Source organism: Entelurus aequoreus, linkage group LG06, assembly GCF_033978785.1.
Source record: "Entelurus aequoreus isolate RoL-2023_Sb linkage group LG06, RoL_Eaeq_v1.1, whole genome shotgun sequence".
Taxonomy (NCBI): domain Eukaryota; kingdom Metazoa; phylum Chordata; class Actinopteri; order Syngnathiformes; family Syngnathidae; genus Entelurus; species Entelurus aequoreus.
Genome location: NC_084736.1, coordinates 38,059,045 through 38,080,820, shown reverse-complemented (window position 1 = coordinate 38,080,820; position 21,776 = coordinate 38,059,045). Strand labels below are relative to the sequence as shown.

Genomic DNA, 21,776 nt, shown 5'->3' with positions numbered 1-21,776 from the left:
TGGTTCTGACGTTCCAGCATCCCAGACGTAGTGCTGGAGTCTTTGTTTTATTTGTTTTGCTTGGTGCAAGGTTTACAGCCCACTTGTCAGGAAGAGTCCCTTAGCTTCATGCACCCAATGAAGCAGGCAGGCTGTGGCGGAACAGCACCTAATTGGCTGGGGGCTGCCCAGCTTGAGGCGGGCGGTAGCTGTCCAGTAAGATGAAACATCTCTCCCACCGACGGAGGTAGCCCCTGGCGCCCATCCCTACGCCAAACGAGAAAGGGCTTATAACCGGTAACTGCTGACCTCCCGTGTTGTGCCTTCACTGCACAGTGAAGCTGGAGTTTCCTCTCCAGGGCACAAGAGGCCTGGGCAAGGTGTATGGAGATCCTGTGTTGCCCAAGCAACAGGGCCCCCCTCTCTGCCTTGCTGACGTTGTCCAAAGGAATGGAAAACCAATACATTTGGCGTCAGTTCGGCTGCAGGACATGCCAGAACAGTGCTTCACACACTGAACTACCTAACGGAGTCCAGGCCGGGTTTTCTGTTGGGGTTTGCTCCCTTAGCCTTTTCCATTCCAGAGGATACCCACAAGGCAGTGGAAGGGGGTGGAGGGGGGGGGTTCTATTTAACCCATAGATGGGGCAGTGGTTGGCGGACGCCAGGGCGTGTCCACACACCAGTGGGCCTGCACGCCTCGCCTCTGGGGCCCACTGCTGCTCCGCAAAGACGCAGTTACCGTGCGTGGCCACGAGGAGGCACCACAGGAGTCTTGGTGGTGGAGAGGCTTTGTACCAGCAGGAGGAGGCTTACGCACTCGGCTCCTCTTTTCACCCACCCAGGGGCTAGCTGGCGGCGATAGCTGTAAGCAGAGAGTAGCAAGCAGGGGCAGCATGCAGCATGCACTAACTACAAGCACTTCTGCCACAAATCTAACGCACTGACGCATCACACACACCCTGTGCGCGAGCACTTACACACTATTGGTGGTGGTTATACATTCTAAGATATTATCTATAGCAAATGACATGTTTTTTACCACTTTATAGTTCAGGTTCTTCATCACGTACACAGCTACTCCTCCCCCATTTTTGTTGGTTCTGTTGATGTAGTTTAGTTCATATCCTTCCAGATCAAAATCTATTCCTTTTTTATCATCAATCCATGTTTCTGTGACAGCAATCACTTTGAAGGGTTCGTTGATGTGTTCCAAAAAGTTCTTAATGTTGTTGTAGTTTGCATACAAGCTTCTGCTATTAAAATGAATAATTGACAATTTGTTATCACATTTAATGTTGCTATTTTATTGATCATCTGTATAATAAAAACAATTATTATTGATGTGGGAGAAAAAAATTGTATCTGGATCTCTATCATTTTCCAAATCTTGGTTTTTGTGATCTTTGTTGCAGAAATTCTTTAGTTCCATATTTTCTTGTTCAACAATCTTTGATGTTGTTTCAATAATCTCAATAAGTGTAGGTGGATGCAATCCTGAATGGAGGTCCTCTTGTTTAGTCGTCCCTTGGAACATAGTGTCGATGTTGAATTTAGGTGCTTGTTTTCTGTCAGAGTCCATTATCATCGTTGTTGTGGTAGCTGTGTAAACTTTAAAAATGGTGGTCTTGTCATGGACAGCAAGCCCTCTTGCTTCTGGACCTCCATTCAGCTTGATGTAGATTTTACAGTTGGCGCTCCAAGTTCCCTGGATTTTTTCCCTGCTTCCTCAAGTCGTGTGCTTTCTTGGCGATTCCAGCATTACGTTTTGTGAGATGCTCATTCATGTACACATTTGTTCCCTTCAGCTTCTTTCCCTGTCTCAGCAGTGCCATTTTAGATGTTCTGTTTACGAATTTCACGAGCACGACTGGAGTGGCGTTGTTGTTTCTTCCGTTCAGTGGGATGCATGTTTCGATGGTATTAATGTCAATTTCAATTTATTTTGATTGCAGAAAGTTGACCACTTGCTGTTCTGCTGAGACCATATCCATTTCATCAGGTTCACCTTCATTATTCACAGCTTTCGCATAGGATCTTGGTTTAATTCGGTGCCCTGTCACGATGATATCATTCATTCGTTTATCCTGATCCATTTCATCTATGGTATTCCTCAGCATGTTGTTGTCTTCTTGAAGGGTCTTCATTTGTTTGCTCATTTCAGTGGCTTCATTATTTCTGGTGTTGTTCTGAGTTTGCAGACTTTCTATATTTTGCTGCAGACTTTTCACATCTTGTTTGTGTTCTGTTGTTGCTTTTCTCAGATATATTTTTTAATTTCTTTAATTTCTTCTTTCATTTCTTTCATATCATCTTTCCATCCATCCATCATTTCTTTCCATTCTACTATCATTTCTTCTTTAAATTCATGGAATAGTTTTTGTAGTATCCCTTCTTGATTCCCATCATGTCCTGTGTCCAGCCTCAAATCTTGTTCCCATTTGTGTTCTGTGTCAGTTGACTCCGAAGGTTTCGGGATTTCAGTCTTTCCTTTACCTTTTCGATTAAATAAGCTCTGCTTCTTCCTACTCCTTTTCGAACATGTTGAAAAGAGAAACTGGAAATTGTGATGTATCATGTTGTATGCTTGCATGTTCGAAATAAACTCAAACTCAAACTCAAACTCAAACACAACTCAGGTTAAGAAGGATACAATTTCTTTTGATACAGTACATGTTTTTTGTCCAACAGGACACTTGTGTACCACTCAGTGTTTAAATACATCTTTGGAACAATTGATGCTTTTAAAGACAGACACATAGCTTCGAGGTTAAGAAGTTTCAGGCCCCCATATTCATACTCATTGTACAAAACCTTTCATTTAATCTTTTCTGGTTTGCCGTCCCAGACAAAATCGAAGACCTTCCGCTCATAAATCTTAAAAAAGTTTTGTGATGGAGCTGGTAATGACAAAAACAAATAAATAAATTGAGGAATAATTAACGAGTTGACAATAGATATTTTACTATACAAGGTTAAGGATTTCCCTTTCCATAATTGCATAATTTTGTCCAGCTTTCTTAGTCAATTATCATAATTTACTGAGCCTAGATCTTCTAGATTCTCTGGGACAATAACACCAAGTATGTTAACTGGTCCATCTGTCCACAAAACAGGCACTTTGCATTCCATTCAAAAGGACGTTCCCTTTAGATTTCCGATCCTTAACATTTTACATTTATCATAATTAAGCATAAGGCCAGATTGCTGTGAAAATATGTCCAAAAGATTAAGAAGGTTCTGCAAACCATGAGGAAAAATCTTATCTTTGTGAATCAGCCTTTTCTGACATCAACTTCATCAAGAACAAACACAGAACATGCCTCACTGATGCACATCTGCAAGACTCTCAGAGTTGCAGTGTCAAGTTACACACCAGAGTACAACACACTAGTTAACAACATGCAATGCCAGGCTTCCCACTAACTGACAAAGAAACATATAACAGATTTGGTGTCCAGTTCAAAGTGTGACATGATTTAAAAATTTGAGAGTTGACTTTTGTATTTTACATGAGTTATTATTTGTACAAACATGGTGCAAAGTAATTCATGATTTGTTAAAAAATGTTAGTGGCTAGCTAGTTAAAATGGGATATTGTGATTTCTCAAGACTGTCTTAGAAGTGATCATTTGAAAATGTTCAATTTGAAAAATGTGCACTTAGATAAAATATAAAAAATAAAGTGTTGCATATTGATATTTATCTGTTTCTATATATATTTATTGTGAGGAATCATTAAGAGGATCAGTGTTTCCACAAAGATAAATATCATTTATTATTAATAATAACATAGAGTTAAAGGTAAATTGAGCAAATTGGCTATTTCTGGCAATTTATTTAAGTGTGTATCAAACTGGTAGCCCTTCGCATTAATCAGTACCCAAGAAGTAGCTCTTGGTTTCAAAAAGGTTGGTGACCCCTGCACTAGACAAAAGTATTGGGACACTTAGGACTAACAGTAGACAAAAGTATTTGGATACTTAGGACTAACACTAGGCAAAAATATTGGGACACTTAGGTCTAACACTAGGCAAACGTATTGGGACACTTATGACTAACACTAGACAAAAGTATTGGGACACTTAAGACTAACACTAGACAAAAGTATTGGGACACTTAGGACTAACACTACACAAAAGTATTGGGACACTTAGGACTAACACTAGACAAAAGTATTGGGAGACTTAGGACTAGCACTGGACAAAAGTATTGGGACACTTAGAACTAACACTAGACAAAAGTATTGGGACACTTAGGACTAACACTAGACAAAAATATTGGGACACTTAGGACTAACACTGGACAAAAGTATTGGGACACTTTGGACTAACAATAGACAAAAGTATTGGACACTTAGGACTATCAATAGACAAAAGTATTGGGACACTTAGGACTAACACTAGGCAAAAGTATTGGGACACTGAGGACTAACAGTAGACAAAAGTATTTGGACACTTAGGACTAACACTAGACAAAAATGTTGGGACACTTAGGACTAACACTGGACAAAAGTATTGGACACTTAGGACTAACACTAGACAAAAGTATTGGGACACTTAGGAGTAAAAATAGACAAAAGTATTGGACACTTCAATCAATCAATCAATCAATGTTTATTTATATAGCCCTAAATCACAAGTGTCTCAAAGGGCTGTACAAGCCACAACGACATCCTCGGTACAGAGCCCACATACGGGCAAGGAAAAACTCACCCCAGTGGGACGTCGGTGAATGACTATGAGAAACCTTGGAGAGGACCGCATATGTGGGTAACCCCCCCCCTCTAGGGGAGACCGAAAGCAATGGATGTCGAGTGGGTCTGACATAACATTTTGAAAGTCCAGTCCACAGTGGATCCAACACATCAGTGGGAGTCCAGTCCACAGCGGGGCCAACAGGAAACCATCCCGAGCGGAGACGGGTCAGCAGCGCAGAGATGTCCCCAACCGATGCACAGGCTAGTGGTCCACCCGGGGTCCCGACTCTGGACAGCCAGCACTTCATCCATGGCCACCGGACCTATGCAACTCCCCCTCGCAAGGGACAGGGGAGAAGAGGAGAGAAGAAAAGAAACGGCAGATCAACTGGTCTAAAAAAAAAAAAAAAAAAGGGGGGTCTATTTAAAGGCTAGATTATACAAATGAGTTTTAAGATGGGACTTAAATGCTTCTACTGAGGTAGCATCTCTAACTGTTACCGGGAGGGCATTCCAGAGTACTGGAGCCCGAATAGAAAACGCTCTATAGCCCGCAGACTTTTTTTTGGCTCTGGGAATCACTAATAAGCCGGAGTTCTTTGAACGCAGATTTCTTGTCGGGACATATGGTACAATACAATCGGCGAGATAGGCTGGAGCTAAACCGCCTTAGGACTAACACTAGACAAAAGTATTGGACACTTAGGACTAACACTAGACAAAAGTATTTGGATACTTAGGACTAACACTAGGCAAAAATATTGGGACACTTAGGACTAACACTAGGCAAACGTATTGGGACACTTATGACTAACACTTGACAAAAGTATTGGGACACTTAAGACTAACACTAGACAAAAGTATTGGGACACTTAGGACTAACAGTAGACAAAAGTATTGAGACACTTAGGACTAACACTAGGCAAAAGTATTGAGACACTTACGACTAACACTGGACAAAAGTATTTGGACACTTAGGACTAAAACTAGACAAAAGTATTTGGACGCTTAGGACTAACACTAGACAAAAGTATTGGGACACTTAGAACTAACAGTAGACAAAAGTATTTGGACACTTAGGACTAACACTAGACAAACATATTGGGACACTTAGGACTAACACTGGACAAAAGTATTGGGACACTTAGGACTAACACTGGACAAAAGTATTGGGACACTTAGGACTAACAGTAGACAAAAGTATTTGGACACTTAGGACTAACACCAGCAAAAGTCGGTCCCGTCCAACGCTGCTTGCAGCTTTAATTATATATTATAATATTATTAACAGAACATAATATTATTACATAATATTAATTAATATTAATATTATTAATAACATACTGTAATATTATTACATATTGTAATATGACATATTTTAATATCATAACATATGATAACATACAACATATACACTACCGTTCAAAAGTTTGGGGTCACCCAAACAATTTTGTGGAATAGCCTTCATTTCTAAGAACAAGAATAGACTGTCGAGTTTCAGATGAAAGTTCTCTCTTTCTGGCTATTTTGAGCGTTTAATTGACCCCACAAATGTGATGCTCCAGAAACTCAATCTGCTCAAAGGAAGGTCAGTATTGTAGCTTCTGTAACGAGCTAAACTGTTTTCAGATGTGTGAACATGATTGCACAAGGGTTTTCTAATCATCAATTAGCCTTCTGAGCCAATGAGCAAACACATTGTACCATTAGAACACTGGAGTGATAGTTGCTGGAAATGGGCCTCTATACACCTATGTAGATATTGCACCAAAAACTAGACATTTGCAGCTAGAATAGTCATTTACCACATTAGCAATGTATAGAGTGTATTTCTTTAAAGTTAAGACTAGTTTAAAGTTACCTTCATTGAAAAGTACAGTGCTTTTCCTTCTAAAATAAGGACATTTCAATGTGACCCCAAACTTTTGAATGGTAGTGTATATTATAACATTATATTATTATAACATAAAATATTATTACATATTATAATTTCATAACATATATTATAACATATTATGATATAATTAATTATTATCATTTTGTAACATATCATAATATTATAATATGTGATATCATTACATATATTTTGCTTTGAAAAATGTTAGTGTAAAGGAAGTTGCAAACACCTTTAATAGTAAGGTCATTTTATGGGATATTTGGCAAATCTGGAAACTAAATTATTACCAAGAAATCTCTTCACCAATGTGTTTATAAAGGTGTCTAGTAACATGTCCTAAAAATTTGAAATTCAACTCCTGGGGGGAAAGTTCGTAAAAAACTGCACAAAGTCGGGTACCATTAACCGATTTTCGAAAATTCGAAAATGCTTAATTTGGCCTTAAGTAGCTGTGAGGGGTCAAACTAGGGGTTCTTCAATATTCTGAGTTCATTGCAAGTATTTATTTTTCACCAAGACCACTCCCTGGTGGAAAAATGGCCACACCTCCTTTCCCAGGTCATCGTTCATCCCGACAATGCCCCCTACTCACACATACCATGCAGGGGTATATGTAAAAAAATAATAATAATAAAATAAAAACAGATAATAGTTTATTCTTTAATGTTTGACATGATGAATGGGCCAAGTCAGTGTTTAGTGATGGTTGCTGTAGTTGATTGGCATTTCAATGTGAGGACGTTATGAGTTTAACATTAGCACCAAACATGCTGGATCCATTTGCATCCCTTTTCTTTGTTGAACATGGGTGGACACAATATACTGCTTTTAATGTCAGCTATGTAAGTATTATTGAAATCTTTTTCTATCAATTTGAAATGTTTCACTTCACTGCATTGATTATAAGGTTAGAACTACATGTTGTCATTACTAGTATTAAGAATTCCCTAAGCTCTATGTTTAACAATTCTGTTTTAATCTGCTTTTTTCTAAAAAAAAAAAGAGTGTCCATTTGATTTCTAAACTGATGTGTTTTGAGGGCACAGTAGTTGATTGGATCCATTGGTAACATCATGGAGGATTCTGGACTACTAGAGCTGATCCAGCTGATTTATCCGGGGAGTACGACAGCTAGCCACATCCTGGATGGAGGGTGTTTTGACAAGGCAATCCGTGCTCACCTCCTCATTAGTGCAGCCATGTATCAGCACATCATGAAACATGCCTTCACTGAGGAGGAGCTTGTTGGAATGAGGACCTTTATGGAGATAGTAGCTGATGGGAAGATGGGAGCCAGTCACACGGATCCAGTGGTGGTACTGTTTGAGCAGAAATTTGAAGGAACCTTCAAAAGACTCGCCAAATGGGGACGAACACCTACACTCTGGGTGCAGTACCACCACATGGTAAATGTTATTAAGATGTTCATCCGAACTGAGCGGCTTGCAGACCACGATGGGCACCTGTCCTGCATTGCTACCTGGATGCTGGACATCTTTGCAGCTGCAGGCCATCATCAGTATGCCAAAGGTGCTGTCAACTGATGAAGGAACTGGAAACTTTGCCTGGTTACAAAGAGACCATTGAACGTTTCACTGCCCATGGGAACCATGTTGTCCGGTATTCCAGCCACGATTGGTCTGGCACCTGGTGTGACATCTGCATTTAGCAGACGTTAATGAAGGCGGCCAAATCAGAAGGTGGACTGAGCAGAGGGAGGATGAGAAGCAGTGATGCTGGCCACAAGTGCTGGGTGCTCACCCTCAGCCACTTCTCTAATATCAACAAGCATATGGAGGAAGGTGTAAACCAACATGCTCCACTCCACAGAGACATTGGGAAAACCCAGATGAAGCGTGATGCAGAGGCAGTTAAACTTGCCCTCCAGTGGTTCGAGGAGAACAACCGGTTCGACCACCAACGCAACAAAGAGATGCTTGTATCTTTCTCTACAGGATTCACAAGCACAGGAGATGACCCAGTCAATGCTGAGAGAGCAGCTGAAGTAGGGAGAGAGATGCAGAAAAAGCTGGATGGACAGTCAGCGACATCAACCATGGAGGTGAAGTCAAAGGTACAAGCCCTCTCATCTCTGAGATCATAGATTTGGGTCAAAATGAATGATCAACAAGTTGCACCAGCTGGGATACACTGAGTCTTATTCAGAGACACAAAACTACAAATACTGCTACCTTAATGACAGGAACGGAGATGGCATATGGACATCTTCCTGGACATACGCGCTACCAAGGATGCAGTGATTCAGGCTGGTACTGCGATCTTCCACTACATCTACCATGGACCAGGTACTACTCTGGGTGAAGTTCGATACAACATCTTCTCACGTAAGGCAGCGGCTGGGCTGATCAAACCGTAGACTCTACCTCCAACAGAGGGTGCAGCAGCACAGCATTCGCTCCGTGCCTACCTACAGACTCGGGACTGGCTCCTTCTACAGAGCATGTCTCTGGACCCCAGTGACTATGGATGGACAATTGGTGTTCATGGTTATGAGCCAGTTCCAACTGTAGACCCCATGGCTCCTGAAGAGCTACTCCAGTTCACAAGCTGCAATTGCCATGGAGATTGCAGCAGCCGGCGATGCAGCTGCAAAAAGAATAGCGTCAAGTGCATCTCAGCTTGTGGAGTCTGTCAAGGCATTACCTGCAAGAATGCTATTCATGATGATGGCATTTATGATGAATACTCAGAGGCAGACATTGACTCATAAAGCATTCCACAAGGGGGATCACTGTTTGCTCTGACTAATGTGAAACGAATTGTAATAAATGCAACTTTATGTAAATGCTAAAAAGGGTGTGGCAGTTTTTCCACTAAGGAATGGTTGTAGTGAAAAACAAATGCTATAAATGAACTCAGGATCATAAAAAAACCCTAGTTTGACCCCTCACAAGTTACTTAAAGTCAAATTAAGCATTTTAAAATTTTCAAAAAATCGGTTATTGGTACCCCGACTTTGTGCAGTTTTTATGAGGTTTCCCCCAAGAGTTGAATTTCAACTTTTTAGGACATGTTATTAGACACCTTCAGAAACACATTGGTGAAGAGATTTCTTGGTAACGATTTAGTTCCCAGATTTTCAGACGCTTCCCTTACTATAACTAAAGAAAAATGCAATGAATGGGGATTATAGATACACATTTGAAAATGATCTGTTTAAGGTACACTGATAAAAGATTAAATAAAACCTCTCTATCTGAGATTAATCGTGATTAGTTATGAGTTAACATGTGAAGTGAATTTGTAAATTATATTGAATCGCAATAAAAATGCACACATGAAAAAGATTTAAGGTACACTGATTAAAGATTTTTTTAAAAATGGTTTCTATCTATAGTAATTTATCAGGAGTTAACTATGGACAAATAAGATTTAATCTCGATAAATATACGCACTTGAAAAAGATTTACACACTTGAAAATTATTTAAAATACACATTAAAGATAAAGAACCCTCTAACTGTGATTAATCGTGATTAATTATAAGTTAATATGGAAAATACAATTAATCGCGATATACACACATGTTTAAAAAATCAGTTTAAAGTACACTGATTAAAGATCGAAAATGTCTCCTTATTGGCAACTAATCATGATTAATTATTAGTTATTTACGGAAAAATGCAATTAATAGCGATACATATACACAATTGAGAAAGGTCTGTCTGAGGTACACAGATTAAAGATGAAAAAATGTCTATCGGCAATTAATCGTGATTATGATATAAATACAGAAAAATGCAATTAATCGCCATAAATATTCACACAAAATTATCTTTTTAAGGTATACATCATACAATATTTAAAAAAAATATATGATCTGCAATTAATCATGATTTATTAAGAGTTAACCACGAAAAATGCAATTAATCACGATAAAAATACACACTTGTAAATGATTTGTTTAAAGTACACCTATTAAAAAGATAAAAACCTACCATCTGTGATAAATTGTGGTTTATTACGAGTTAACTCTGGAAAAATGCAATTAATCGTGATAAAATACACTCTACAAGAAGATCTGTCAAAGGTACACTGATTACCTCCCAGGGGGTGATCAATGGTGATGGGTCAAATGCAGAGAATAATTTCGCCACACCTAGTGTGTGTGTGACAATCATTGATACTTTAACTTTAAAGATACAAACCTAACATCTGCGATTAATCGTGATTTATTATGAGTTAACATAGAAACATGCAATTAATCGCGATTAAATATACACACTTGAAAATGATGCAAATAATCTCAATAATATACACTTTTGAAAAAAATATGTCAAACGTACATTATTAAAAACAAAAAAAAACCTTTCTCTCTCTGTGACTAATCATGGTTTATTAAGAGTTAACATGGAAAAATTAAATGAATAGCGATTAAATATACACACTTGAAAATTATCTGCCGAAGGTACACTTATAAAAGATAAAAATCTTGTCCCTACCAATTATTAATTGGAATTTATTATGAGTTAACTACAGAAAAATGCAAATAATCGCGATAATGTACACTTTTGAAAGAATTATGTCAAAGGTACACTGATTAAAAAACAAAAAAACTTGTCTCTATCTGTGATTAATCGTGGTTTATTAAGAGTTAACATGGAAACATGCAATTAATCGCGATTAAATATACACCCTTGAAAAAAATATGTGTAAGGTACACTGATTAGAGATAAAAAAAAACAATCATCTGCGATTAATCATGATTTATGACGTGTTACCTACGTAAAATTTCTATTCATCGCGAAAAAAAACACACTTGAAAAAGATCTGTGGAAGGTACACTGTTTAAAAGATAAAATCTTGTCTCTACCTACGATTAATTGTGATTTATTTTGAGCTAACAAAGGAAAGATGCAATTACATTAATCGGGATAAAAACCTAACATCTGCGATTAATCGTGATTTATTATGAGTTAAACATATAAAAATGAAAATAATCGCGGAAATATACACTTTTGAAAAAAATATGTCAAAGGTACACTAATTAAAAATAAAAAAAACTTCTATCTGTGATTAATCGTGGTTTATTAAGAGCTATCATTGAAAAATGCAATTAATCGCGATTAAATATACACACTTGAAAAAGATCTGTCCAAGGTACACTGAATAAAAGATACAAATCTTGTCTCTATCTACGATTAATTGTGATTTATGTTGAGCTAACAAGGAAAGATGCAATTAAACATTCACACTTGAAAATGATGTGTTTGAGGTACACTGAATAAAAGATGAAAACCTAACATCTGCGATTAATCGTGATTTATTTTGCGCTAACCACAGACAAATGCAAATAATCGTGGTAATGTACACTTTTGAAAAAAATATGTCAAAGGTACACTAATTATAAATAAAAAACTTCTATCTGTGATTAATTGTGGTTTATTAAGAGCTATCATTGAAAAATGCAATTAATCGCGATTAAATATACACACTTGAAAAAGATCTGTCGAATTTACACTGATTAAAAGATACAAATCTTGTCTCTATCTACAATTAATTGTGATTTATTTTGAGCTAACAAGAAAAGATGCAATGAAACATTCACACTTGAAAATGATCTGTTTGAGGTACATTGAATAAAAGATAAAAACTTAACATCTGCGATTAATCGTGATTTATTATGTGTTACTGTCTGTCTGTCTGTCTCTTTGTGTGTCTTTGGGAGAGTGGGCGTGTTTTGGGCGTAGGCTTGGCTCCAGCTCTCAGCCTGGAACAGCTGATCCCAGCACCCTAATCACTCACCTGCCTGCCATCAACTCATCACCTGCAGCCTACAAATGTTTGGACTTCACTCGGCGCGATCGCCAGATCGTTTCACCTTTCTACATGTGGTAACGTTTCTCGCCCGTTTGTTCTAGAATTCTAGCACTTTTGATAATCTTGCGAATCTGCCATTTTTGTGTTTTTTGGCTCCTCATTCTACCCCTGTTTTCTCCTCTGCCTTCAGTTCCCTACCTGCCGTGTGTGCCTGCCTCAGCCTGCTAGCCTCAGCCTGCTAGCCTCAGCCTGCTCACCTCAGTGTGCTCTCTTGGACTGCAAAGCCAAGGACTACGAACTCCCTCCTTTCCCTCTGGTTTTATTAATAATAACCCTTGAACTTTAATTCTGCTTGTCTTTTCTGCATTTGGGTCCACCAGTTTTACCAACCGTGACAGAACGATCTGGCCCTTTCAATGGACCCATCGGATTTTGACCGTGTGAGAGAGGCCCTTGCCAATCAAGGACAGCGTTTGGGAAACCATGACCAACTACTACAGAAACTTATTGACCAGATGTCCCGCGTTTCCACCCAGCTAACCACTCTCATCAATCAACAAGCTCAACCACAACCCGAACCACCTGCACCACCTGCACCCCATGCTGTCCCTGCTGCAGAGCCACACATCCCCCCACCTGATAAGTACTCTGGCAATCCTAGCACTTGTCGTGAAGTTTTAACTCAGATCCAGCTTGCTTTTGATGCTCAGCCCTCTCGCTTTGGCCGTGAGGCAGCCAAAATCGCTTACGTAGCCAACCTGCTACAGGGGCCCCCTTTGAGTTATTTCAATGCAGTCCAGTCCTTTGCTGCACTATCTGCAGAACTGAAGCGGGTCTACGACCACCCCATACGAGGGCAGCAAACAGGTCAGCAGTTGTTGCGACTTTGTCAAGGGAAAAGCTCAGTAAGAGAATTTGCCTGTGAATTCCGGTCCCTAGCTGTGGAGTCTGGCTGGAATGACAAGGCCCTTCTCACTGCTTTCCAGAATGGGCTTAGTCGAGTCATTGGAAGGGAGATTGCTCTGAGAAATGAGCAGCTGTCCCTAGACGAAGCTATTACTGCAGCTATCAACATCTCTGACCAGATGGCCCAGTGGCAAGCTGACCCTGTTCCTTGCAGGTCATCGGAACCCCCCAGCTTTAGACCCAGGCCGGCCGAGCCCAACTTGCCAATGTGCACAGCCTCAACCTCAAGTTCCCCTGTTGAGGAGCCCATGCAGGTGGGCCGGGCTCACCTTACACCTGAAGAGCGCCTCCGCAGAAGGAGGGCAGGGGTATGTCTCTATTGTGGTCAACCTGGCCATTTCCTTGCCACCTGTTCTGTGCGGCCCAAAAGAGTAGGCTCACCAGTAACAGTGGGGGTTCTGGTGAGCCAAGCTGTCTCCTCCCCTAAGTCCCTATGCCGAATGCAGTTTTCTGCAACTCTCCGTTGGCAATCCCAGTCCTTGTCTCTCCTTGCTCTGGTGGACTCGGGGGCGGGCGAGAACTTTTTGGACGCCGACGTTGCTTGCCAAGTGGGCATTACCATCAAGCCACATCCCTCACCTTTGCAAGCCAATTCCCTGACTGGTCGACTCCTTGCCCGTGTCACTCAACGATCCGAACCTGTGCACCTCCATGTCTCCGGTGATCATCTTGAACAAATCCAATTCCACATAATCTCTTCTCCTCATGCTCCTGTAGTCCTTGGTCAGCCCTAGTTAAGACTTCACAATCCTCACATTGACTGCGCTGCAGCCAAAGTGGTGAGCTGGAGCTCCTACTGTCTCTCCACCTGCCTGCGGTCTGCCCGCTCCCCTGCTGAGGACACAGTCTCTCCAGTTGTCGCAGAGCCCCCAGATCCGTCCAAGGTTCCCTCTGTCTATCATGACTTAGAAGAGGCCTTCAGCAAGCAACACACACTGTCCCTCCCTCCGCACCACCCTTATGACTGTGCCATTGACCTGCTTTCAGGAGCTCCCCTGCCTTCCAGTCGGTTATACAACCTGTCCCGCCCTGAGAGAGAGGCGATGGAAAAGTAAATCCATGACTCATTGGCTGCAGGCATTATTCGACCCTCATCTTCCCCACTCGGTGCAGGTTTTTTCTTTGTGGGTAAGAAAGATGGCACTCTACGTCCCTGTATACATTTTCGAGGGTTGAATAATATCACCATTAAAAACAAATACCCACTGCCTTTGCTGGCATCTGCCTTTGAACCCCTCCAAGGAGCGACTGTGTTTTCCAAGTTAGACCTTCGCAATGCCTACCATTTGATTCGAATCCGAGCTGGTGACGAATGGAAAACAGCCTTTAAGACTCCCCTTGGTCATTTCGAATACTTGGTTATGCCCTTTGGCTCGACTAATGCCCCATCAGTTTTTCAAGCTCTGGTGAACGATGTCCTCCGAGACCTGATTAACCGCTCCGTCTTTGTGTACCTGGATGATATCCTGATTTTCCCCCGCAACCCGGAGGAACATGTGGTTCATGTCAGACAAGTGCTCTAGCGCCTTCTTGAGAACAAGCTGTACATTAAAGTAGAAGAATGTGAGTTCCATGTTCAGTCCACAAGGTTCCTCGGGTTCATCATTGAGAGTGGACAGGTGAAGGCAGACCCCGAAAAGGTGCGAGCTGTGGTGGACTGGCCTCAACCAACCTCAGTTAAACGTCTCCAGGGCTTTCTTGGCTTTGCAAACTTTTATCGTTGGTTCATCCGGAACTACAGTCAAGTGGTGGCACCCCTCACAATACTCACATCTCCGTCTGTCCCATTCACTTGGACAGCAGAGGCTGACACGGCTTTCAAGGAGCTTAAGAGACGTTTTACCAAAGCCCCTGTCCTGATTCATTCTGACTCCTCACGCCAGTTCATCTTGGAAGTTGATGCCTCAGAGTCTGGAGTGGGGGCTGTACTATCCCAGCGTTCTGCCAAGCACCAGAAGCTCCATCCTTGCACGTTCTTCTCAGATCGGCTAGAACCTGCTGAGCGCAATTATGATGTAGGTAACAGGGAGCTGCTGGCTGTCAAACTCGCTCTGGAAGAATGGAGGCACTGGCTTGAGGGAGCAGAACACCCATTCATCATTTGGACAGACCATAAAAACCTGACCTACATTCAGTCTGCCAAGCGCCTCAATTCCCGTCAAGCCCGGTGGGCTTTGTTTTTTGGTCGATTCCGCTTCACACTGACCTACCGTCCAGGATCCCGCAACGTCAAGCCGGATGCCCTGTCACGTCAGTTCACTTCGGAGGGTCCCACCAGTCCTGAGCCTATCCTTCCGGCGTCTTGTGTGGTGGCCGCAGTGACTTGGGAGATTGAGTCGGTGGTCCGAAGGGCTCAGCAAGACCAACCAGACCCGGGTAATGGTCCTGATAACCACCTCTTTGTGCCTGACGCTGTACATTCACAGGTTCTTCTGTGGGCACACACTTCCTTGTTTGCCTGCCACCCAGGAGTTGGCCGCATCATGACTCTCCTCAAGCGACACTTTTGGTGACCTACCATGGATGCTGATAAAGTCCACCAAAGTCCGGCGCCTGTATACCAGCCAGGTCAGCAGGTGTGGCTTTCCTTTAGAGACCTTCCCCTGAAGGTAGACTCAAAGAAATTATGGGTATGTTGGCCCTTATGAAATCATTTCCATCATCAATCCAACAGTAGTTAAGCTCAAATTACCTGCACGCTGGAGGATCCATCTCACCTTCCATGTCTCCCAACTGAATGGATCCCCCCCACCCCCCCGTGTCATCGACGACCACCCAGCCTACACGGTCCGGCGGCTGCTGGATGTGCGCCGTCGGGGTAGAGGTCTGCAGTACCTGGTGGACTGGGAGGGGTATGGACCTGAGGAGCGTTGCTGGGTGCCACGCAGCTTCATCCTGGACCCTTCCCTCATCTGGGCCTTTCACCGCAGTCACCCGGGCAAGCCTGGTGGATCGCCTGGAGGCGTTCCTTGAGGGGGGGGCACTGTCACAGTCTCTGTCTGTGTCTGTCTCTGTGTGTGTCTTTGGGAGAGTGGGCGTGTTTTGGGCGTAGGCTTGGCTCCAGCTCTTAGCCTGGCACAGCTGATCCCAGCACCCTAATCACTCACCTGCCTGCCATCAACTCATCACCTGCAGCCTACAAATGTTTGGACTTCACTCGGCGCGATCGCCAGATCGTTTCACCTTTCTACATGTGGTAACGCTTCTCGCCCGTTTGTTCTAGAATTCTAGCACTTTTGATAATCTTGCGAATCTGCCATTTTTGTGTTTTTTGGCTCCTCATTCTACCCCTGTTTTTTCCTCTGCCTTCAGTTCAGTTCCCTACCTGCCGTGTGTGCCTGCCTCAGCCTGCTAGCCACAGCCTGCTCGCCACAGTCTGCTCGCCACAGTCTGCTCGCCACAGTCTAATCGCCACAGCCTGCTCGCCTCAGTGTGCTCTCCTGGACTGCAAAGCCAAGGACTATGAGCTCCCTCCTTTCCCTCTGGTTTTATTAATAATAACCCTTGAACTTTAATTCTGCTTGTATTTTCTGCATTTGGGTCCACCAGTTTTACCAACCGTGACATTATGAGTTAACCACAGAAAAATGTGAATAATCGTGGTAATATATACTTTTGAAAAAAAATGTCAAAGGTACACTCATTAAGAATTTAAAAAAAAACTTATATCTGTGATTAATTGTGATTTCTTAAGAGCTATCATTGAAAAATGCAATTAATCACGATTAAATATACACACTTGAGAATGATCTGGCGAAGATACACTGATTAAAAGATACAAATCTTGTTTCTACCTACGATTAATTGTGATTTATTTTGAGCTAACAAGAAAAGATGCAATAAAACATTCACACTTGAAAATGATCTGTTTGAGGTACACTGAATAAAAGATAAAAACCTAACATCTGCGATTAATTGTGATTTATGATGAGTTAACCACAGAAAAATGCAAATAATGCTTACATACGTTTGGATTGGGGAATATAGTCCTTTAAAGGAGAAAGACTTTAATGTCTCTTGTTTTCATGTTAGCATTTAAGCTAGCTAGTGCGAGCTTGCTTCTTCAGTAAATGAGCAGCCTCACAGAGTTATCAATCACGGTTTTATGATCTTTTTCATACTAATTGTGAGAAGTTTGACAAAGAGAGACTTACCGTGCCTCGAGTATGGGGCGCTGATTCCCCGGCCAGCATGTATCCCTCCACCAGGTGCAGGCAGTAGTCCACTGACGAGCCCACAAGGATGGAGAGAGAAATGGCCTCCACTGCTCCCAGCTCCCAGCCCAGCCAGTACATGAAGGCTCCCACCAGACAGACCACTCCTGCGCACAAGGACAACAATGGCGGCCTGACCCTGGGCGCTGAAGGTGAACGTTACCTAGGATGGTGACAAGGACTGGAAGGAGGAGAAAAAGGTGCGCGGTGAAGACGGAGACGGACGCCACGCAGATGGCCAGAGAGAGCAGCAGACTCCAGAGGGCGCTCTCCACTCCTGCAAGAGAAAGGAGGTCTTTGGTGGTCTCACCTTCTCACGCGCCACCTCTTCCACGCGTACCTAGGATCTCCATGAAGATCTGCTTCCAGTGCTCGCAGGTCTGGAAGCCTCGTCTTAGAGACGAGGACTGGGGCAGCGAGGACAGTTGGTCCTGGATGAAAGTCTCCCACCGGAGGAAGTCGGAATAAGTCCGGAATGAGGATTTCCCCTTGTAGGTTGTCTGGGTCGCAGGCCACAAAACGTCCGGTCAGTGTAAATATTTCCACGCGGCGTCAAACATTTGTGCTGACTCACAGATTCGAAGGCCATGGAGAGCCAGCGGACCTTGCCTGCGTGTATCCCTGCTGCGCCATGGGACAACTGGCCTGGAAGGAGGTTGGGCTCCGGGAGAGAGTGACACTCCGGATGGAAAAGAGGCAGGACGGAGGACAGTTTGTTGCCTATGCAAGTCAGCAGGAGTCAGTGGGAGTCAGTAGACTTTAGGGTGAAAAAAACTGGCAGCAGAATTTTACCAAAAAAATTACAGTGGTACCAATTTTTCATTTACATTTATAGCATTTTTCCATTTACAGCAGTATTTCTTCATTATTTTCTGTTACGCCCACCCAGGAAGAACAAAAAAATTCTTCCCTGCTTCGCACTCAGCATCAAGGGTTGGAATTGGGGGTTAAATCACCAAAAATTATTCCCAGGCGCGGCGCCGCTGCTGCCCACTGCTCCCCTCACCTCCCAGGGGGTGATCAAGGGGATGGGTCAAATGCAGAGGATAAATTTCATTACACCTAGTGTGTGTGTGATAATCATTGGTACTTTAACTTAAAGGCCTACTGAAATGAATTTTTTTTTATTTGAACGGGGATAGCAGATCCATTCTATGTGTCATACTTGATCATTTCGCGATATTGCCATATTTTTGCTGAAAGGATTTAGTAGAGAACATCGACGATAAAGTTCGCAACTTTTGGTCGCTGATAAAAAAAGCCTTGCCTGTACCGAAAGTAGCGTGACGTCACAGGTTGAAGGGCTCCTCACATTTCCCCATTGTTTACACCAGCAGCGAGAGCGATTCGGACCGAGAAAGCGACGATTACCCCATTAATTTGAGTGAGGATGAAAGATTTGTGGATGAGGGACGTGAGAGTGAAGGACTAGAGTGCAGTGCAGGACGTATCTTTTTTCGCTCTGACCGTAACTTAGGTACAAAGGCTCATTGGATTCCACACTTTCTCCTTTTTCTATTGTGGATCACGGATTTGTATTTTAAACCACCTCGGATACTATATCCTCTTGAAAATAAGAGTCGAGAACGCGAAATGGACATTCACAGTGACTTTTATCTCCACGACAATACATCGGTGAAGCACTTTAGCTACGGAGCTAACGTGATAGCATCGTGCTTAAATGCAGATAGAAACAAAAGAAATAAGCCCCTGACTGGAAGGATAGACAGAAAATCAACAATACTACTATCAGGAGACACCGAACCAAACACTGGACCTGTAAATACACGGTTATTGGTATTCATATTGCTCCATTTTTAGTGTAATAATGCTCATTGTCATTTCTGTATTATTTTTTATTTTCGCTAACTGCTTATTTGCTATTTCTTTTACCATCATATTTGTACATGTCGTATTTGCTGATGTTGCTCTGTTGTTGTTGTTGTTGTTGTGTTTGCTGTTGTTGTTTTTGTCTCTCTGTCTAATCCCCCTCTTGTCCCCACAATTCCCCCCTCTGTCTTCCTTTTTTTCTCTTTCTATCCCCTCCTGCTCCGGCCCGGCTGCTCCAAATGATAATATAAATATATTTAATAAAGTCAAAATACAAATAAGGCAACAAGAGAAGTATCCTACACTTCTCTTTTGTAAATTAAATCTGAACAACCGATATGGGCATCTACATCTACTATATGATTTGCCTGAGAAGCTGGGCAGGACATTATAAAAAAAATAAAAAATAAATAAAAAATACACGGTTAATGCTGTGCCGCCTGTCGAAGCCTAGCAATGCTGTTGCTAACAACGCCATTGAAGCTAACTTAGATACGCGACCTCGTCAGAGCTATGATAAAAACATTAGCGCTCCACCTACGCCAGCCAGCCCTCATCTGCTCATCAACACCCGTGCTCACCTGCGTTCCAGCGATCGACGGCGCGACGAAGGACTTCACCCGATCATCGATGCGGTCGGCAGCTAGCGTCGGATAGCGCGTCTGCTATCCAAGTCAAAGTTCTCCTGGTTGTGTTGCTGCAGCCAGCCGCTAATACACCGATCCCACCTACAGTTTTCTTCTTTGCAGTCTCCATTGTTCATTAAACAAATTGCAAAATATTCACCAACACAGATGTCCAGAATACTGTGGAATTTTGCGATGAAAACAGAGCTGTTTGTATTGGGATACAATGTGTCCGAATACTTCCGTTTCAACCATTGACGTCACGCGCAAACGTAATCATACATAGACGTTTTCAACCGGAAGTTTCGCGGGAAATTTAAAATTGCACTTTATAAGTTAACCCGGCCGCATAGGCATGTGTTGCAATGTTAAGATTTCATCATTGATATATAAACTATCAGACTGTGTGTTAGGTTGTAGTGGGATTCAGTAGGCCTTTAACTTTAACTTTACACATACAAACTGTAGCACACAAAAAAGCACATTTTATAAAAAAAACCTTATTATGGTCTTACCTTTACTTATAAATGTTGTGCTGGATTAATGCACCCCCGCAGTAGAATACACCCCCTGACGGGAGTGACATCAACTAAAGCCCACACTTAAACTTTCCACGTGCAAGATTGAATCTATCTAAAAAAGTTATTTAATAAGAAGCCAAAAAGTGCAAAAACAATAATGTTCGTGTTGGAGGAGTTGTGAATGAATGAAATATGAAATCCGTGCTGCACTCTGCAGGTGTACCTAATGTTGTGGCCCTGCAGTCATTCACAACTCCTCCAACACGAACATTATTGTTTTTGCACTTTTTGGCTTCTTATTAAATTACTTTTTTAAATAGATTCAATCTTGCACGTGGAAAGTTCAAGTGTGGGCTTTAGTTGATACAACACTCCCGTCAGGGGGTGCATTCTACGGCGGGGGTGCATTCTCTACCACCAGGAGGCGGGATTACTGCGAGCCTCAGCCAGTGCGTCTTCGCAGCAGTTTTATGATTGCTCAGCACAAGAAATACTTACACACATACAGTTGTTGACAAAATACACTGTACATTATATACCTCAGCTAACTAAACTATGGAAATGTATAATCTAGTTCATATAGCAATACGGTCTCACTGCACAGCAGGACAGCAGTTAGCCGAGTCTGCAATCCATGTGAGGCTCAACTCAGTGACGTGCCTCAACTGGCTGCAGATCACAGCAAGTCTCTTCTCAGTATTTGAATGGCAAATGTGAAAATTCAGCAATTTTGAATAAAAATAATCTAAAACTGGTGAAGTTAAATGGAAAATAACTTTATAGTATAATCACTGGATACATATAACAATTTAATTATTTTTTTTTCTTTTTACATTTTTTTTCTTTCCATGATGGCACGTGAGGCCCTGCCTCACCTGCCCCCACTGACTGCACGTCACTGTAAGTATCTATATTAGCCTACTATCAAAATGACTATGTGTCGCAGGCTGACACAAATCTTTGTTGACAGAAATGTTGAAATATAATATTTATTCCACCCATTTTTACAACATTAGAAAACATTAGTAAAACTTCTCAGGGGGTGAGACAACTTCTCTGAATGACTGGCTTAGAATGGCCAAAGGTATAGATGTGTGTGTCCAAGTTCAAGGAAAATGGTGGGCTGTCTTCTTCTAATGGATTTATCTAATGGTGTAGTCAGTAGACTTTAGGGTGAAAAAAACTGGCAGCAGAATTTTACCGAAAAAAAAACAGTGGTGCCAATTTTTCATTTGCAGTAATGCAATTGGAAAAACGACGGCCG

General features: G+C 42.1%; 1 protein-coding gene across 3 annotated transcripts in view; it reads right to left on the bottom strand.

Annotated features, from left to right (window-relative positions):
- The window catches only part of disp3 (dispatched RND transporter family member 3), a 98,256-nt gene that overhangs the window by 23,350 nt on the left and 53,130 nt on the right, over positions 1-21,776 (bottom strand). For 2 of the 3 annotated variants that reach the window (XM_062050698.1, XM_062050697.1), the window contains 4 exons: positions 18,110-18,255; positions 17,876-18,035; positions 17,699-17,812; positions 17,476-17,642 (listed from right to left, as the gene is read on the bottom strand). In XM_062050698.1, coding sequence (XP_061906682.1) covers positions 17,476-17,642; positions 17,699-17,812; positions 17,876-18,035; positions 18,110-18,255 — 587 coding nt within the window. The remainder of the gene's footprint in view (positions 1-17,475; positions 17,643-17,698; positions 17,813-17,875; positions 18,036-18,109; positions 18,256-21,776) is intronic. The other variant, XM_062050699.1, reaches the window with a different exon arrangement.